Source organism: Cricetulus griseus (genome assembly GCF_003668045.3).
Source record: "Cricetulus griseus strain 17A/GY chromosome 1 unlocalized genomic scaffold, alternate assembly CriGri-PICRH-1.0 chr1_1, whole genome shotgun sequence".
NCBI lineage: Eukaryota > Metazoa > Chordata > Mammalia > Rodentia > Cricetidae > Cricetulus > Cricetulus griseus.
The window spans coordinates 77,119,447-77,138,607 of NW_023276807.1; the positions used below are offsets into that span (position 1 = coordinate 77,119,447).

Here is a 19,161-nt window from a genome sequence, read left to right on the forward strand (position 1 = left end):
AAGGCTTTCAACCTTCTCCTGTGCTGGCTCTGTCTCTCCCCCTGTAGGGGGTCTTCCAGATTGCAGGAAGCTTGGCTGCCGTCTGTGGAGCTTTGTTGCTCCTCGATTCCATTTTGCCCTTTTTTTCAAATTGCATTTGGAAGCACTGGTGCTGTTGAGGAGGGAGGCTTTGGTCAGGTGACTGCTTACAGACCACTGAAGTATGATGTGGAATCTAAAGAGACAGAAGAACACAGAGCTATATGAAGGTGGTCTCTAAAAAAAGGTGATGCCTCTCAGGGGAGGCGACAATAGGCGTTTAGAACACATTTTCAGATAGATAGGTGTTCTCCATTTGGAGATAAGAACATTTTATAAACGGTAAGATTATGGTCACCATTAACTGTTTCTCTTTAAAAGAAAGGAAACAGATATGAACACCTCTCTTTAAAGTCCTTGGAATTATTGAAGAGAAACAAACATTAGACTTTCAGCCCTTTAAAATATGCCTCTATTGAAATGTCTAGTTTCCACCTAACTTACTAATTTGTGACCTTTGCAGGGTGTTTAATAAATATAGTCTTTTCCTTGCTTACTTCTTTTGGATCTCAGGAGCTAAGCATTGTTTTTAAAGTGTCTTTATTAAGTTTAGAAGTGAGCAGTTGGAAAAGCCGGGCATTGGTGGTGCACACCTTTAATCCCAGCACTTGGGAGGCAGAGGCAGGTGGATCTCTGTGAGTTCAAGGCCAGCCTGGTCTACAGAGCTAGTTCCAGGATAGCCTGTCTCGAAAAACCAAAAAAGAAAAGAAAAAAGAAAGAAAAAGAGAAAAGAAAAAGAAGTGAGCAGTTGGAGTTTGAGGACTAATTGATTCATATTTCTTGAGATGGGTCTCACTGTAGCATTGGAACTCAGAGAGGTTGGCCTGCCTCTGCCTCTGCCTCTCAAGTGCCAGGATTAAAGGTGTGCACCTTACAAGTGTGGGTGCTGTTTTCCTTTGGAATTCTCCACTTCAACAAGGATATAAGACATTTGGTGACTATAGTGGCCAAGCATGACAGGGATGGATTGGATCCCTAGAATATCTCCTTTTGCTATAATAGCCAAAGGCAATTGGCTACAAGCTGCTCTAGACAACAGCAGAGCAGAGTGTGTTGTCACTGTTTTAGCTACTGTGTAATTTAAATCTCTTTTCCCTTTGTGGCTGACAACAAGAAAAACAACCTAATAACTTTCTAAGCCCACGGTAATAACAGTCAGCTTTGCCCTGTGGCTAGATTTCTCTAGTTGAAAAAAATATATGTGATAGGTCCATGGGTCCTGAAACTGTTTGTGGTATTGATTTTGGAGAAATAAGTTTCAACACCAAGTCACTTAGCTCTGTAGATGTCTACTGTCAATACAAACAAGTTTATACCCAGAACTGGTTGCTCTGCAGTTAGTGTGTGATTCCTGGTTCTGCCAAGCCCCCAAGCACACCTTTCATGGAACTTTACTCTGGCTCCAGACAACTAAAGGAAGGCCAGTGTTGGCATGGATGCTTGTAAATAATGTAGAGGTATTCAAGACTGCCTTAAGAAATACAGGATGGAGGGAAGGTGGGGCTTAAGGATGACCTGATACCAATGTGAAATCTAAAACCCAATGACGGTGTTAACAGGTGTGCAGTTCTCTCTGCACATTTAATCAGCTGTAATCTTCAGGCATTCCCATGTGTAGACTTTTTTTTCTTAACTTCCCCCATTCAGGAAGCCATCTTAATTGGCATACTCAACCTAAGTTTTATAATGGAGAATGATGGGGTTTTTTTTGTTTTATAGGCTAAATGAAGGACTTCAGAGTTACCACAATTGATTTGGTTAGTAACTGCTTCACCATTTTGAAAGAAACAATTTTTGATCATATTACCAGGAAGAAGTACGTTTATATTGGTAATTTCATTGCTAGATTAATGTATTTTTATGGATGCATTTGTGTGGGTGAACCTACTTCAAATTTATGATATAATGCTTACTGGTATTTGATTTTATTAATGTCACTAAAAGATCCTGTTCTAACATTTCAAAGTACAGCTAAATGGTCTCTTTTTATTTATTAGCTTCATGAATCAGGATCTTACTGTTTCTTATTTATTAGCTGTGTGAATCAGAATCTTGTTGGTTTGGTCATTTCTTAGAGAATGGGATGAACAAGCATAATACTCAGTGTCTGCTTTGTGCCAGGCACTGTGGTTAGCATTAGAAAGACTGGCCATCTTGAGTAGCAGCTCTGTCTTCACAGAGGAGAGGCAGTGTCAGCACATGGAAGGGACTTAGAAGCCGAGGGAGTGGATGGGAGCCAAGGAGCCTGTTCCTTATCCCAGAAGGCTGGTTCACCTCAGCAGTGGAAGGCTTGGAACTTCCCCAGTTGTAACAGAAGGACTCCCTGAAGTTCCCATCTCCAGACAGCCTGAAGGCCCTGATGAATTAACCTGAGAACTGTTCATGAGGTCCTGGGGATGGTGGGATATGACATCTATCTTACAGTGACAGAGGAGAGGCCGAGGGAGGGAAGGCATTTAGGAAACTGTCATTTATTCAGAAGGAGACGGTTCCTTTTAGATTTTACCAGTCATGGTGCTTGCTCCAACTACTGGCATGTAACAGTGTCTACAGATGAATTCCATTCCCCAACCCCTGTGTGAAACAAGCCTTGGAAACCACACCTCCAAATCTAAAATACTATTTGTAGACACTCCACTCTTCAGTCAACAATAGGTCTTAAGCTGTTGAGTTCAGACCCTCAGATTTGCTTTGCAAGGGCTGTGAAGGGGGAGGGAGGGAGGGAGGGACTGAGAACCTGGTTCTGCCTATAGGCATGCCAGGGTTACAGGTACAGGAAGGTTTTGTGAGGTATTATGGTAAATAAATTGGCAAAGGCCACTGTTTGGATATGCTTATTTCCTTGTTATCCCAGTTTTAGGGTTATATTCCATATTCACAATTGCCCAAACTCTCTGCAGCCTTCAGAAATGGTGTAGACTCAAGATTCTCAGTGTGACTATGTAGGTCACACTGAGAAAATCCTCTTATGACCAAAGTTTCCATCCAGAACTGTTCATCTCAAGGCTGTCTTAAGGGAGAGTGGTCCCAGAGTCCTGGTTCTACATTAGATCTCTGCCCTGCCAATTACTGGCTGTGAGGGAGTAGATGAGCTTTACAGGACAAGAATACTGTCGATTTTGAGGGATCATTTTGAGAACTTAGTACTGTGGAAGGTGCCAGGCTTCGTATCTGTCTGCACACAGCACCTATGTATATTCATCTTGAAAGTAAATCTTTGATTTTTGTTTTTGAGACAGGCTATCTCTGTGTAGCCATGGCTGTCCTTTGTAGACCAGTCTGACTTCAAACTCAGAAATATACCTGCCTCTGCCTCTCAAGTATTGGTATTAAGGTCATGCACCACCATGCCCAGCTGAAAATAAGTCTTTTGAAGATAGAGCTCGGTTCCCCCCTCAGAGATGCATAGACTGAGAATATTATCTTAATGCAAGCTGGCAGGATTAGAAGTTAACTGTGGGAAGGCAGAAGCCTTTAAAGGGCACATGTTCTGATGGCCTAAAGATACTGATGACCTTTGTCTTTGTTTGCTGTGGTGTTCAGAGGGCATTTCTGACTCAGTCCTTATTTCAGGAGGTGGGGAAAAGAAATGAAGACAACTTTTTTTTGTTTGGAATTTTTAAACATTTTGTTTTCTGACAGTTCTTGGGGTTGAACCCAGAGACTTACACATGCTAAGCAGCCCCTTTACCACTGAAGAGATACGTATCAAGCTGTATCTCAGCCTCATGACTTTGTTTTTTAATGAAAAAAACAAAAAACAAAAAACACTGTGACCTCCATATTTGGCCTTCTGTCTTAGATTTGCATGTTGTACTTACGGTGGCCCCGAATGCTTGTAAATTGCAGAGAAAATGATTCAAGAAAGAAGTACAACAGAATGTAGCTTTAAACTTTTGCTACATTGATTTTTCTCCCTTTCCCCCAACCAAATAACTGAGGTTGGAGGGAGAGGGACAGAAGGATATACCGAGTATAGAAAAGTCCCAGTCAAACAGGCTAACTCTTGCTGGAACATGCTTGGTGGGGTAATTTAGCTTTAGTGTGTATTCCTCTTTGTTGAGATAGCTTGGTATCGGAGGATGATAAAAAAGGAATATGAACAGGTTTCCAGGATAATTATTTAGAATACTTAAAATTTGTCGATTGAGTTCATCTTGGAGAACATTGTAGAATAATGCTATAGTATTAATAGCAGTCTTTGATAGGAGGCATTATCCTTAATTTACAATTGAGAGGTTTTTCTGCATCAGGTACTTACTTGCCCCAGCGTGTGTTACTGGTCATATAAATCAGGTGGATTGAAAGTCTGGGAAGCCTTTGACTTGCCTTTTCGAGCCCTCTTGTAATTGCCTTTCTTGGTGTTAATATTCTATAGATATCCCAGTAGCCTTTAATTCCTGAGGGTAAACCTTGCACCTCTCCCCACAATTACTTCATTTCAGAAAATTGAGAGGACCCCGAGATAACGTGTGTACCTCACTTGTGACCTCTGTGGTGGTCGATCTTACAAACCCTTTCTTGGGAGCTTTACAGGAAGACTGTGAGTGGAGAAGCCGGTGCTTTACAGTGTGTTTTCTTTTTGTATTTGACTGTCAGACACAGAAGCAAGACCAATCTAGGGGAAGGGGGTTCTAAAAAACAGCAGACATTTATTATGCCAAGCAGTTATGACTAGAAGCTATCGAGGGCCCTGTGTAGGTGTAAAGGGTTTACCTAGCATGGTCAAGGTCCCAAGTATTAAATACCAGCACTGAAAATGATCTCATGGCATAAGATAGCCTAAGGAGTTAGCAAGATGACATTGTTTTGTTCCCAAGGTGAATTTTGGCCTCTTTTCCAATGGTTTCTATGTAACTGGCAAGGAGTGGATTGCCTGTTGGTAGACGGTGGTAGCAACCTTTGTCCTGTGTGTGTATTGGGGGGGGGGGCTGAAATAAAAAAAAATAAGATCTATGAGTCTTACACAAGTCTCTGGAAATTTTCTTGTTAATGTTTTCTGTTTGATGAGTCAGAAATGCAGGCTGTTGTAAAATGTCATTAACAAGAACTGGTGTAACTAATTATAATCACTTGAAATTTCTGACATCTTTCCTGTGTAATGATTTTTGACATTTGCCTCTCCATAATCTTCAATAGACCAACTACAATTGTGATTTTTTTGATCAGTAAGAAACCTGGGCCGTTGTTTAATGAGCCTTTAATATATAAAATGATCTCTAATAGCAAATTCTGTAGGAACCCACTTGGATGGGATATTGGCATTCTTTATCTGGGTGGACAAGTCTTAGTCTTTCAGAGAAGTTGATGGGGTGTTACAAAATCCTCACAGTAAGGAAAACTAATGTCTGCCAATGCAATCCCATGTACACACAAGCTTTCCTGTTCATGCACACACACCTACACTGTTAAATGAATATATGTTTGCTTCAGTATGATGGGTTGCTACTGTGTCTAAATATCGGTTGAGTTTTGGATATCAGTTTCAGAGACACTGAGTAGAAAATAAAGATTTTGAACAATTAAATGAAGGTTGACATTGTAGACTCCTAGCTCATAAGCCCTGACACTAGTTATGACTAATGAGTGACAGTTACTCTGCAGCACTCCATGCAAGTGTGAGGCTTGGAGGCACTTAGGAGTCAATAACTAATTTATGAGGCCTTTTGTTATAAAAATGAGATTTGGCATGATTCCCAGTCAAGTTCTTATTTCTTAAGGTTGGAAAACAGGACTAGGAAGGATCGGCTGACAGCTTTGAAAACACAGGTGAAGAACATGTGATTCTAGATCTGCTGCTGACAGCGGGTTTTCCCTCTGTCTTTACTGAAACTTTATTTTTGTGTTTACAACTAGTAACCAACAGTGTACCCCTTCATTAGTATTAACTTCATGCACAGTGTTATGTAACAGATGTCTGGCCCATTCTAATCTTGTAAAAAATGAGGGACAGCTAGACAATCACTTTCTCCGGGTATCCTTCGTCTTCCTGTTTCCGTGAATTGAACTTAATGTAAATGGAATGGTACTTTTCTAGGTTTTATTTTATATTTATATCTCAAAATCCTAGGGCCTTTATTACAAAGGTGAACCCTGATCTTCTTGAGATAGGCTTATTGGTAGGGTTTGTGGTGTCAAGCACAGGCACCAGGACCTCCAAACTTTCTGGAATCACAGCAATGGGGGTCACCTACAAGCAGGGACCAATCATGAGGATATCTTCAATCTCCTTCTTAGAGGCCTCATCCATCAGGGCTTTGGAGATGGACTGTCAGATAGCATAAATTTGGTCCATATGACCACCACCCTTCACATGGACCTGGATATCCACTCCAGCAAATTGCTCCTTGCCCAGAAACAGAATGGGCTCCAGTTAACTTGTATTTCGGTGTGTGCAGCTCCATCATCCCCAGGGGATGTCTGTTCACTGTTTGCAGTGCAACACAGCTGTGACTGTCTTCTTGCATCTGAAGACCTGCACAGGCTGCAACGTACCCTTAGACAGCATAGCTTCAAGTATGCCAGCCTGGTCTACAGAGCAAGTTCCAGAACAGCCAGGGCTACACAGAGAAACCCTGTATCGAGAGAGAGAGAGAGAGAGAGAGAGAGAGAGAGAGAGAGAGAGAGAGAGAGAGAGAGAGAGAGAGATTTGATTAGGTATTAGGTATAATGAAAGGCTGGGTACAGCTCAGTGTTTTCCTAGCAAGCCCAAAGTGGTGAGTTGGAACCCCAGTATCACACAGACTGGAAATGACTGCTCAATCCTGTAATCTCAGCTCTCGAAGGTGGGAACAGGAGGATCAGAATGTCTACATCATGCTCAACTATATAGTGAACTTCAGGCTAGCCTGGGCTACTTAAGACCCTGTCAGTAAAGGAATGGTTGAATAGAATAAAAAAGGCATTGTTAAGGTTTCAAATCATGTTTTTCTGGGTAGATGGTAATTTTAAAAAATGATACGCTCACTCAGGACTTCCTAAGAACAATACAGGCAAGGTCAGGTCAATACAGAAAACCAATTAAAGGGGTCTTTGAACAGTTGAGTCTGTTAGGGACCCATGTTCCTCAGCTAGGCCAAGAGGATGCCCTGGAGGATGAGATGGGAACTGCCAGTGCCCTAGTCTAGGCTTCAGCTCTTTGAGCTGGTTCAAGTTCAGCATGAAGGGACACAAAGATTGTCAGTCCTCTGCTACTTATTTTGAGTCGGCTGGCTGCCTGGTGCTGTTGGACTCTGGAAGGTGATGTGAGAGAGCACTGTGATGAGCTTTCTGGAATTTTAGGTCCTGGAACTACTTTGCTGATGGATTCCTGTGAGAAGTCCCTGCCCCTTCCTCTATCAACTTTCTGTACTTTTCCTGTTTACTCTGGGCTTGTTGAAGAGGCAACAGGAACCAGGGGGGCCGGATTTCCAACCTTTAAAATGCCAGCAGCTTATTCTGTGTCTTGACATTCAGCTTGGGGCCTTGTTTATTTCTATAATGTATATATAAGAAGGCTTAAATGGGTGGGTTTTGAAAGGGATTTGTGTCACCTGAGGACTCTTGCCATCTTCTCAATGTGAAGGACTGAGGTATGGAGCAGCTGGCATGTTACTCAGGCTAGAACAGGCTCTGCAGTGTATCCTGTGGGGCTATCTCCACCGCAGAACCTTTGCCCTTGTCCCTGTTGAGGCTTCTGAAAAAGCTACATGCTTCTGAGTAATTGCATAGGTGTACCAAAGCAGCTTAAGATGTATTTCTGAGAACATGGTATCCAGGAGACCTGAGATTCTTCTCTCTCAGATCTCTTGATTTTAGAAACAGTATTGAACCAGCTCATGGTGGCACAGCCAGTGGCAGAAGCTGAGAGTACAGCCCATGTTTTACTCTTCATGACTCTTAGAACTGGTACACTCTCTTTATTTTAACTATGTGGACGAGACTGGCACAGAAGAAGAGGTAAGTAATGGTCTGAGACTGTGGTAGGTGCCAGAAAGGAAGCTGGTACTTCTGGTGTAGGCTCTTGAGAAGGAAGGAAGGAGCCAGTGTCACAGCTGGTGTAATCTGGGAAGCCTTCCTGGAGGAGGATCTATAGATTATACATCTACAGATGATATTATTGAGTTTTTCTTGAAGGATCATTAGACTATAGACTGAGAGAAGGAGTACTGGGGGCAAACTTGGAAAGCTTGAGGCAGGTAGTGGCTACTGAATAGGCTGGAAGAGGGCAGGCTGTATTTGGTGCCTTGCCCTTGTCATCCCAAGAGTCCTGACTAGGGAACTTGTTTGAGGACACTATTTGCGTCCTACTCATTTACTTAGGCACCTATCCTCTTTCAAGTAAAAATCATGCGTTTTACTGAAAATTACCAATAGGAAATTACCTTGCTTAAAATAGGAGAAAATAAAGAGTAAAGGATTATAATATTTTCTAGAGGAGGTATCGGAGGTACCTAATAGTATTAAAACTTAGAGCCTGACTCCCACCAAATAGGCAGCTGGTGTGCCTTGCTGCTCTTGAGTGACAGGGCCATCCATGAATTATTTAGAGTTTGGACTCAGTGAATGTCTGCCTAGCAAAGTCCTGTGCACTGGAGGCTGTGTTATCACATTGAGCAATCATCAGACGCTCAGGTGGAGGAAGAAATGACTGCATCCTAAAGATACTGCACATGTTAGCATGCCAGGGCTACACATGTTCCCTGTCCTTGCAACCGAATCTGTTTTCAAAGACCAAGAGATAATACCCCCTATTTGTAGTAAATAAGTAGAAACCCACATTCTCATATTAGCATGACACATATTGACAGAGATTTGGTTAGGAACAACATTAAAATCACATAGGAACATAGAGCATGTATGTGGAAAAACCACTCAGATTTCCCAGCAAAGAGGACAAACCCACATGTAGATCCATTTGAAATGATGCTTACTGTAGCTATCACTGTCTCTGTTGCTGACCTGTCACTGGTCCCAAACTTACTTCCCCGAGTGTGCCTACCCGAAGAGGGGAATGCACAGGTGTAATGGCCTGGGGTGGCTGCTAGGGCGGGTTAACTTTGACGCTGCCTAGATAAGGTGGTATGAGGCCTGTTTTGATGCTAAGTAAGACCTGTGCCTTTCACACTCGTCTTTGTTCTTTCCCCAACCCCTCCCAGTGCCTGTTCAGTGTGGTTCCTTTACCTTTTCTCTTTACAGTCCCTGGAAAAGTAAAAGTGGCTGTGAATATCTGAGGACAGGGTCAGAACACTTATTTCACGAAGAACAGATTTATATATCTCCTTTCTCATTTGCTTTCAAGCTATGCTACCCAGGAACAATGTATTCAGCCCCATAAGCCCGTCCTAAAACTTGACCCCCTTAGCTCTCAACACAATTGTGCATCAACCTTTCCCCTTCTGTGTTGTAGCTCAAAAGAAAACATAAAATCCTGGGCAAGAGCAGACCTGGCTCCTCTCACATTCCTCAGATACTCTGTCCCCTTACAGAGTACCTGCAGGGAAGAGGCCCAGGTCTCACCAACTGGTAATATATTTACTAGCTTAGCAACACCTGTTTGCCAAAGGTGGGGCCTCTGCATGAGGGTGGTTTTTTTGCCCATATAAGGAATGTTTGCCTGTGTAATACCAGGTGACATGGATAGGTTTCGTTGGGGTAGAAGGCTCAGTACAAGACTGCATTCCTTTCCCAGCACCTCGGGTGCTTGTTACTAGTGTGGCTTACTGTTTTGCTTTGCGGTAGTGAGGTCAATTCTAATTTGACCAGTAGAGCAACATAGACAGACAGAGGGGAAAGTGGATGGAATTAGGTTTACTGTGCGCTGGTATTTCAGATTATGTAGTATGAGTAGATGATTTTGATTCTGTGTGTGCATGAAGGGGTGGGAGGGATGTGGGAGAATGAGAATAGTCCATACCTCCAAGGAATAGAGCTAGTAATTGATACCAGTGGAAAAATACCTTTAACTTTTCTTTCAGTTTTTCTTGTAGTTACCCTAACTCCTGAAGTACAAAACACAGGCCTTTGTAACTTGCTTTACAGTCTGGATGGTGTTCATGCTTTGTAAGCTACTGTTTTGTAATAGTAAAGCAAGTGTGTGTGTGTGTGTGTGTGTGTGTGTGTGTGTGTGTGTGTGTGTGTGTGTGTGTGTGTGTGTGTAGGTGCACATGATTAAACACATGAGATCAGAGGACAACTTGATGGGGAGGGGTGGTTGGTTGTCTCTTTCCCAAGTCATCAGGCAGTCGTCCCTCACGACTGAGTTTATCTTGCCTGCCCCTAAAGGAAGACTTTGAATATGGTTTTCCTAATGGGAGAGTTAAGAAGAAGGGAGTGGGCTGTGTGACTACTCAGTGGAGTAGTTAGGCCAGAGACTTAAAGGCAGTAAGAACTGGCATGAGGCTGAAAGGTAGGAGTAGTATCTCAGGATGTAGATGCAGTGGTGTGGCTGGGCCTGCTCCCTGACCCACACACTAATGGAAGAAGGATTTTAGTCACAGTATTCCTGTTTACTGAAAGCATATGCTCCAGGGACACTGTCTGTGATTATCTGCCACAGTGATTTGATAGTAATGAAGAATGAAAAGCAGCTGGGAGTCGTGAGTCACACTTGTAATCCTAGCACTCAGGAGGCTGAAGCAGGAGGCAGGAGGCTGACCTGTAGCCCAGGTCAGTCTGGGCTACAGAGGGCAATCCTGCCTTAAAAAGGAAAAAAAAAAAAAAAAAAAAAGGCAGACCTGGAAACCATAGTGTAAAGCATCAAAGAATTCAGCAAAACTGTTTGTGTGAAACTCATTGTCTTACTCCCGATTTCAGCTCTGGGGTTGGTTTTCTCCATCCTGGGATTGGATATGTACAGATGCCTGTCACAAGTTAGCATTTGACCATCCTCTCAGATGTCGTCAGTCTTGTTATTGTTTGGACTTTCAGGAAATGAGCATCCAGAGTTTACCCTTTCAAGTTGTGTGATGCAGGAAAAGCATTCATCTCTCCACCCCAGGACAGCACAAAGGCTCTCACAGTGGAGCCTTAATCTCACCCCTTGTGTTCTCATTCACAGCCCACATGCTAAACCCTATAGAATCTTGGTGTGCAGGTCCATCAAGTATGAAAAGAGGAACAAAACCAAATAAAACTAAACAAATCCATTCACAACAGAGGTCTCAAAGTAGCAAGTTTGTGTGAACTAGTAAACAATGTGTCTAGTTCAAACCTAAAGTAGATGTTGTGGAGGTTTGTGTTTGGAAGCTTATGGCCTTGCAGCTTTTCTAAAAAGCTTAGAAATCATTACTTAGTAGACGAAGAACATCTTGAGAGTGTATTGGACTTGGTCAGCCTGGGGATGGAACAGTTTGCTCTGCTACACACCAGCTATGCAGCCCTGGGTAAGGAAAGCATATGTGTTGTATGTAAACTGGAGACAACACCGTGGGGTTAGTTACTTGAGAAAATGTACGTGAAACTTTTTTTTTTTTTTTCAATTTTTCAGGTAGGGTCTTACTAGGTCATTTGTCTGGCTTGGAAGTCTGTGTAGACCAGCATGGTCTCAGACTTATAGAAATCCACCTCCTCTGTTTCCTAAGTGCTAGATTAAAGGTGAGCAATACACACTCAGCCCATGAGAACATTTTGAAAGCTATAGAGTTTGATGGTGGCTTTATGATTGTCTTAGCTACGTTAAAAGGCACTGACCAAGTCAGGTGATGATGACACACACCTTAATGCCAGCACTCGGGAGGCAAAGACAGGAGGATCTCTGTGAGTTTGAGGCTAGCCTGGTTTACAGAGTGAGTTCCAAGACAGGCTCCAAAGCTTCAGAGAAACCCTGTCTCGAAAAACCAAAAAGGAGAGGGAGAGGGAGGGAGAGAGAGACTGTGACCAAGGAAACTCAGAGAAGTAAGAGCATTTTTGGAGCTTACAGTTCTAAAGGGTGAATCCATGACCATCATTGGAGGGAGGGTGGGAGCATAGCCGCAGGCCAACAGGCTAGATGCTGGACTGGTAGCTGAGAGCTCACATCTGATGTACGAGGACAAGGCAGAGAGAAATCTAACTGAAATGGCTTGGGCTTTTGAAACCTTAAAGCCAACCTCCAGTGTCACATTCCTTCCAACATGTCCATACCCCCACAATCCCTCCCAAACATTTCTACCAACTGGGGACCAGGTGTTTAAATCTGTGCGCCTATGGAGGCTGTTCTCATCTAAACCACCACAACGATCATTCCTTGTATGTGAAGAATGGCAATTGAGACTAAAGTTATAACTGAAACCCAAACTTGGGCACTCATGTCACAGATGAATACTTTTAGGATATACAGAAAATTTTATGACTATATATTCCAATCTGTTTGTTTTATGGATAAGGACTATTAGGCCCCCAGAAAGTTAGCCAATGCACAAAATTGTTTCTTGGTGGCACTTGGATGTTAGGATGAGTCTATGCACTAAATACCCTTCTACTATGCCCTGTTGCTTCTAATTGCTTCTTTCTACACATCTCTACATAAATGTGGTTATACCTTTTATCACAGATGCAGCCTATGTAGGGCTTGAATTGTTTTGTTGCTGTAGCTGCTTTGCCAGTCATAGCTGTCTGTATTTCACCTTGGAATCTGGCTGCAGAAGACAGACACACCCCTTTATCAGAACTGCTTCCCTGAGAAAAAAATGAGATCAACTAAAATAGCACAATCTAGTACTACAGAAAGATGGGCAAGGGTTCTGGAAACTCTTTTTTAATGTTGCCGTTGACATGCCACATTTTTCTGCATTAGTTAGGGCATTGGAGCTTATACTTCTGAGATTACTATACATAAAAGTGGGCTAGACCCAGGCCTTTTGCTTCAGTCAGGTAAGACAAAGTTTCCTTAAGTTCTTTTCCTCTTCAGAGCATCATCTTTCCCCTGACCAAAGGTGTGCCCTCTCTTGGATAAGACTGAGGGCTCCACCCTTGAGCCCTTTTCTTAACTGCCTCTTCCTACTTGTGCCAACTCAGGGCAAGACAAAGCTGTTGCAGACAGCAGGTTCTCAGATGTCATTTACAAGTCTGTGTCACCTCTTCTTTTTATGTCTTCAGGTCACCAGTCTTTTGCAGTCTAAGCTACTCCTGGCTTACTGTCTAGCTGACTTCCCAGTCCTTTGGTAGTATGTGATACTGTCCCTCTCCTTTCCTCCTTGGGTGTCTCCCTTTATTGTATTTTCGTTCTGTGTATGCACTGGTGCTTTTTCTTTTCAGTTTTTGCTGTGTTGGGGTGGTTTGCAGTACCTCTGAGCTATAGTAACAACTGTCCACTGTTTTCTTCTTCCCAGATCCCTGCTTAGCTACTTTATTCCTCCATTCCTAGATGTAGCCTCAAGACATCAGCTGTCACGATGTGCTCCAGAGTGTATCTTCAGCTTTGACCTCTTCTCCATCCCCAACCACTGTGTACATGTCACCTGGTGGTGTTGCAGGTGACTCAGAATTGGCCTGCAAGAAGGGAATATTCGTCATTCCTTCTTTATACCCCCCACCCAGCTCAAATGCCAATCTTTCTTGACTATCCTTTGAACTTCCCACATCTGATTAGTTACACAGGTGAACTCTTACATCAGTCCATTCCTTTTTAATCCTATTGCCACACCCTAGTAGGTCTTTTGACCTGGACAGTTGCAGTAATCACCCAGGTGTCTTGTTGCCTTCAGTCTCTCTTATTTGCCAAGTTAATCACTGCTGGAGCCCAGGGCAGACCCTGTTCTCCTTTGGCTCAAAATTCTCCAAGCCCAAGCTTGATTCTAGCTTGTTTTCATGCTTCTCTCCCTAGCTGACAGTTCCTATGTGCTCCAGCTAGTCAGTCACATCACCTGTCCTATTCATCTGGCAGTTATATAAGGAAGCTTTCTGTTCTCCAGGATACTGGCCATCTAGCTGTGTTCCAGGGACAAGTCAGATGCCAGTGTTTCCTGGGGCTCTTCCCACTGACCCTTCCTAACTAGGTGTGACCTCCTTCGTCTCTAAACTCTTCACATATTCTTTAATATTTGACTATTTGCCTGTAATCTGTCCCATATTGTTTGTCTAGCAACTCTCCCAAAGCTGAAACTCTTTGAATCATCTGAAAAAAAAAATAGTGTGTGCCTTGCACATACTGATTGTTCTAAATGCAGCCCAACTGATAGTGGAGAAATGATGTCTCTGGCTGTCCTGTACTCTCTCAGATACTGAGTTAGAGTGGTCAGGTGGGCCTGTAGAGGTGTGTCCCATTTTTATTGGCCCCATCCCACAAACTGGATGCTCCTGTGGGGTTACTAAACCCTTCCACAGCCTGAAAACCTTTCTTTCTGGTACTTGGATATATTCACTCTGTGTGGTTTAGTTCAGTTCTTTAGGACTGAGTGTGGCTATCTGACTCTTTGCCTTTCCATTACACTGCATGTGACCTGGCTAATTAGAAAGCTTGTATAATGTACTTCCCCATACCAGAGAGCTTAAAAGGATGATAACTGAGAGTTCACTCACAAGTTCTTCACTAAGTGGCTTAAAATTAAAAAAAAAAAAGAAAATGCTATCAGCTGGCAGATCACTTTATAATCTTGTATTCTGTGCTGTCAATGGACAGAGAGTGGCTCATGATATCATTGACATATTTAACAATGAGCTAGGGTCTGTTAAAAGATGCTCCTTGAAGTAATCCCCATTATACTTTGTAGTCTTGATATGATGGGAAAGAGAATGTAGGGAGAGGTGAGCTTTGGAAAATATGCTGAATTTTGAAGAATGTGGGTACTTTCACACCCAGCTCTAGTGGCTTTGTAGAGACAGGTATTATTTCTCAGTATTAACAGCTGAGGTTGAGAGTCCAGGATTTCTTATAAGACCATGGGGTAATGAGGAAGCTTGGCTGTCTCTGAAATTAGGTTTTGAACATCTTAGACCAAGAGTGCCTTCCAAGACCTAGCATTTTGCTGTCTCGTCTAGCTTCAGTTATCATTGGCAGAAATAGAAAATATTTAGAATATATTCTAAAGAATATATTCTACATCTTGAATATAAAAAACAATGTCTTTTGTTTGGACCTGCCTTGGGAGCCCAAAATTGACAATGTAGATATACTAAAAACATACTTTGTGCTAAAAGGAGTTGGGACTGTTTAGAAGCGGGTGGTTAGCTGGGTTTGGCCTTATCTCTAGCCTTGGTCAGGGTACAGCGTCTTGAGAACTAAGGCGAGGCAGGGGCTACCTCTTCGGTGAACACTGGTGTCCTTTAGGAAGGAAATTTTGAATTAGGACTTTGCAGTGTAAAGTCTGGAATTTATGTGTAGGCCAGGTTAGCTTAATTTGTAATCCACCTTCCTGTCTCCACAAACCTGAGCATTACTGCGCTGAAATTACCTTGTGTAGTGAGTGCTGCAGGGTTTCAAGCTGGAAATGCCAAGTTTATCATTTATCTGCAAGTTTTAGTGAGAGGATAGGACCAGAGCCAATTATTTCCCACGAATACATTTTGATCGTGTTATTTTCTACATAGGATTTCTTTTTGGTAGATGTGGGTGAGAGAAGCAACTAGGAAGAACCAAAAGTTTAGAGGTGTTGGTAAATACATTGAAATAAAATTTAAAGGTGATCGCTGTTCACTTCCTCAGGAATGTAAAGTTCTCGGGGTCGAGGATTCTGGGTGGTGTTTACCTGTGTACCTTCCTCCCACAATGCTTTGCACCGCGGTGCTCCGATAAATCTTCCTAGCATGGAGTTACTATCAGGGCTCATCACCTCCGAGATAGAATGCAGTAATGGCAGCTTGTCTGCAGAGGAGAGTCTCCAACAGGCCTAGTTCTCATTTCTGCGGGCTGTACCCTGCAGGGTGCCCAGACTGACTTTGTTTGACTTACGGTGGCGCCTGGCTGGGCCGCGCTCGCGGTTGGCGCCCGCACGGTGGCTGCCTGCGCCCAGGTGCACGGCGGCTGGGGCTGCCTGGCTCTGACCGCCTCTGGGCCCTGCACCCTTTTCAAGTGAGACTTTTCCGTTAGGCGGGGCCGCTCAGCAAAACGTTGTAATTCCAGCAGCTTTGTGGGGCCTGGCCGCGCGGGTCGGGGTCTGCCGGGTCGGCCTGCGTGCGCCCTCCGCGTGATTCGGCCTGCGTTTCCTCCACAATGCTGTTATGCTAATCAGGTGACATCACCGCGCTGCTCACCGCAGCTCCCGATTAAATTACAAACCGGCAGCGGGCGGGCCGGCGGGAGGTGTGCGCTGCTCTGCAAGCAGGAACGCAGCGTGCTTAGGGTTGGCCATATTTAAAATATTTTCCAATAGGATCGTGCCTTCTTCCTTCCTTCTTTCCCTCCTTCCCTTCTTCCTCCTCCCTCCCAGGTAATTTATTTCTGGCTTCCAGGCAAGGGCCACACAAGGAAGGAAATCCACAGGGATTAGATGCCGGGCTGGTAACTGGACCGGGCTAAGGTGGACTCTGCAGCCAACTTTCTATCAGATCACGCTGCACCCATTTCCGACCGACCGGAATGCGGCTGGCTTGAAGTCCAGCCCTTTCTCCTGGGCGGGAGCAGAGCCGCGGAAGCTGCTTGGAGTTGGATGGGGGTAGGAGGGGGCCGGAGCGGATTCCTACCGTGCAGTCGGCCTGGACGTTAGGTCGGGCATAATGGAATTGCAGAGGACTTCTAGCATCTCCGGGCCGCTGTCGCCGGCCTACACCGGGCAGGTGCCTTACAACTACAACCAACTGGAAGGGAGATTCAAACAGCTCCAAGGTAAGTCCCCTGCTAAAGGCCAGGCCTGCCTGAGGGTGTTCCTAAAGGATCTTGGTGCTTTCTGAATCTTTATTTCTTCCGTATGGTTGTGACCTCAGTGAAGATAGCAGCCACACGGCCTCAGGTTGGCTGTGAGAACCTCATTGAGGCAGTAAAGGAGGCAGCTGCCTACACTACTCCAGACTCTAGAATAGCCACCATTTGGAGTCTTTCTCTCCAATACCTTTTGGTTCTAGGCTCTAGTTGTCAGGTATCCCACTTCCAATTGTACGCACACATACAGAAACACACACCCTTCGGATTTTAGGAGATTAATGTTAATAGATCCATTAGTATGTATTTGGTTCCACACCGCCTCTTTAACTCCCAACCCCCAGCCTCTTACCTCTGGGAGCACTAAAGGTGTAAAGTGCATTGCTCCAGACCCAGTCCAGTAGAACAATAGCAAAGGGGAGGAGGGAGTGGTCTTTTTGTTCCTGAGTCTTTGGTAAATTACAGTTTTAGTTCTGAAGCCTAATTTTAACCCTTGATGCATTGTGTTGGGGGGAGAGCTTTCCCGTCAACCCAGTGGGCTATGTAATTTATAATAAAAGCCACTTATCGTCATTCCAGGGCTATGGGTAGGATTACTTGGATCAATTACAGGTACTTTCTGGAGTCTATGCCAGGCTCAAAAGATCGAATGCATCCAGTATTTACTGTACACATTTTTTGTGGAGAACTGGATCCTGGTAGTGCAGTGGTGTGCTGTGTTTCTGCTTGTAGCCCTGGTCTGTCTCTGACCAACCAGCAGGCCTTGGTCAGTCTCTCAGCCTATATGGGAGGGAAAAAAAGTTTCACAGCTGAAAACAGAGTTTGTACTTGGAAGCCTTGAGAGCCAGGTAATAGGCAGGAATAGCTCTAGTACTGTAAAGAATATTCAAGGACTGTGTATGTTTCTTATTTTAACTCTGTGGACTAAATGTGTTTCCTTCCTGGAGGTAAGGAAGGAAGCAGCTTGGTCCAAGTATGTTTTCACTGGGTAGGGGTGATACATTTCATTCATTGATTCACTTGTCTTGTGAAGTAGTTGACAGCATTGACTTTTTTTTTTTAATGAGGCAGAACAAGATGTGATTTTAAACATTTGCTGCTGTGTTCCTTCAACAGTCAGCTAAGAGGTAGGTAGGTCATTACTACTAGGGAATCAACTAGGTCTTTGGTTTCATCTCCTTGACTCTTTGAAGGTGGAATTTACATTTTTTTTTTTTTTTTTTGAAAAACTTAGGTGAGAGAGCTTGCAAGAGATAGAAAACATATTCGTTTTCTAGGTCTTTTAGGAGCCCTACACTTCTGGAATCTGAGGAGCTCTGAATGCTTCCTTTTCCCTTTGGTCTGGGCTGAGGAGAAGCACCTATGGGATTCAGTCAGAAAACCCATCATTAGTCTCTAGCCTGTCCACACTATGTAGTTTCAGGGGAAAAAAAATCAAACAGTAGAAAATATGAAAAAATATAAAGTGTGTGGAATGCACTCCCAGACCCACCCATAACAAAAGGCAGTTATTCTAAAAGGGTTAAATGTGGTTGTAAACTGTTCACTGAGCAGGGTGGGGTTTACACACAGGAAATGTCTTAACTGTCCTCTCTGGACAAGGAAACATTAAAAAAAAAATCACACAAATAGCCTGGATATTTTAGTTGATGTGCTTTTCTCTCAAGGAAATCTCATAAAAAAAATGGTGTGCATTAAGTTGGGTAGTAAATATGTTTTAGAAATGACCTTTGCCTCCCACTTTAGCTCCAGATAACTTTACTTTTAAATACTGTGGTTTTGAGTTGCATAAGTTTAGTGTTGGTATTTCTGTAACAGAAAACCACCTGTGTTGAGGAACTAAGAGAGGATGAATTAGCTTCAAATAGGGTGGATCACATTAGGATCACTAACCAGTGACCTAGTGAGAAGTAAAACAGTGTGCTTTAAACCTTTCAAGGATTTCGATAAAAACCTTTCTTTGCTCTTAGCCCCTAGTGTAGTGTTCTGATATTGTAGTTCTTGTACATTATTTTTGATTACATAGATTTTGTGCATGCTGAGGAGTCTGCCCTTTTACTAGTGGCCATTATCTTTCTGAGTTCTTGTCACCCAGTGTATGGTATGTTTGGCTGTTTTTTTTTTTTTTCTTTTTATACTCTCTATATGAATTTATATAGTTAACATCTGTGGTTGGGAAGGCTTTTCATTTCGTGGAAGTATGTTACTATATTTTTTGCTGGATGTGGTTGATTGGGTTTGCTCTATTTAGCAGCAGTCTGATATTAAGAGGGATCTGGTCTGTTTAGATAACAGTGTGTAGAGATTTATGAGCCAGTGAATACGTGTGG

General features: G+C 43.3%; 1 protein-coding gene and 1 pseudogene across 6 annotated transcripts in view; one reads left to right on the forward strand and one right to left on the reverse strand.

Moving 5' to 3' along the window:
• Positions 1-19,161, forward strand: part of Sptbn1 (spectrin beta, non-erythrocytic 1) — a 158,585-nt gene that overhangs the window by 46,383 nt on the left and 93,041 nt on the right. Inside the window, exon 1 of one of the 6 annotated variants that reach the window (XM_027387936.2) lies at positions 16,618-16,798. The exons of 4 other annotated variants lie outside the window; for them this stretch is intronic. In XM_027387936.2, the coding sequence (XP_027243737.1) occupies positions 16,690-16,798 (109 nt within the window). In that variant the 5' untranslated portion in view covers positions 16,618-16,689. Of the gene's footprint in view, positions 1-16,617; positions 16,799-19,161 lie in introns of those variants that run through there. One more of the 6 variants, XM_027387938.1, reaches the window with a different exon arrangement.
• On the reverse strand, positions 6,192-6,592 carry LOC118239617 (annotated as a pseudogene).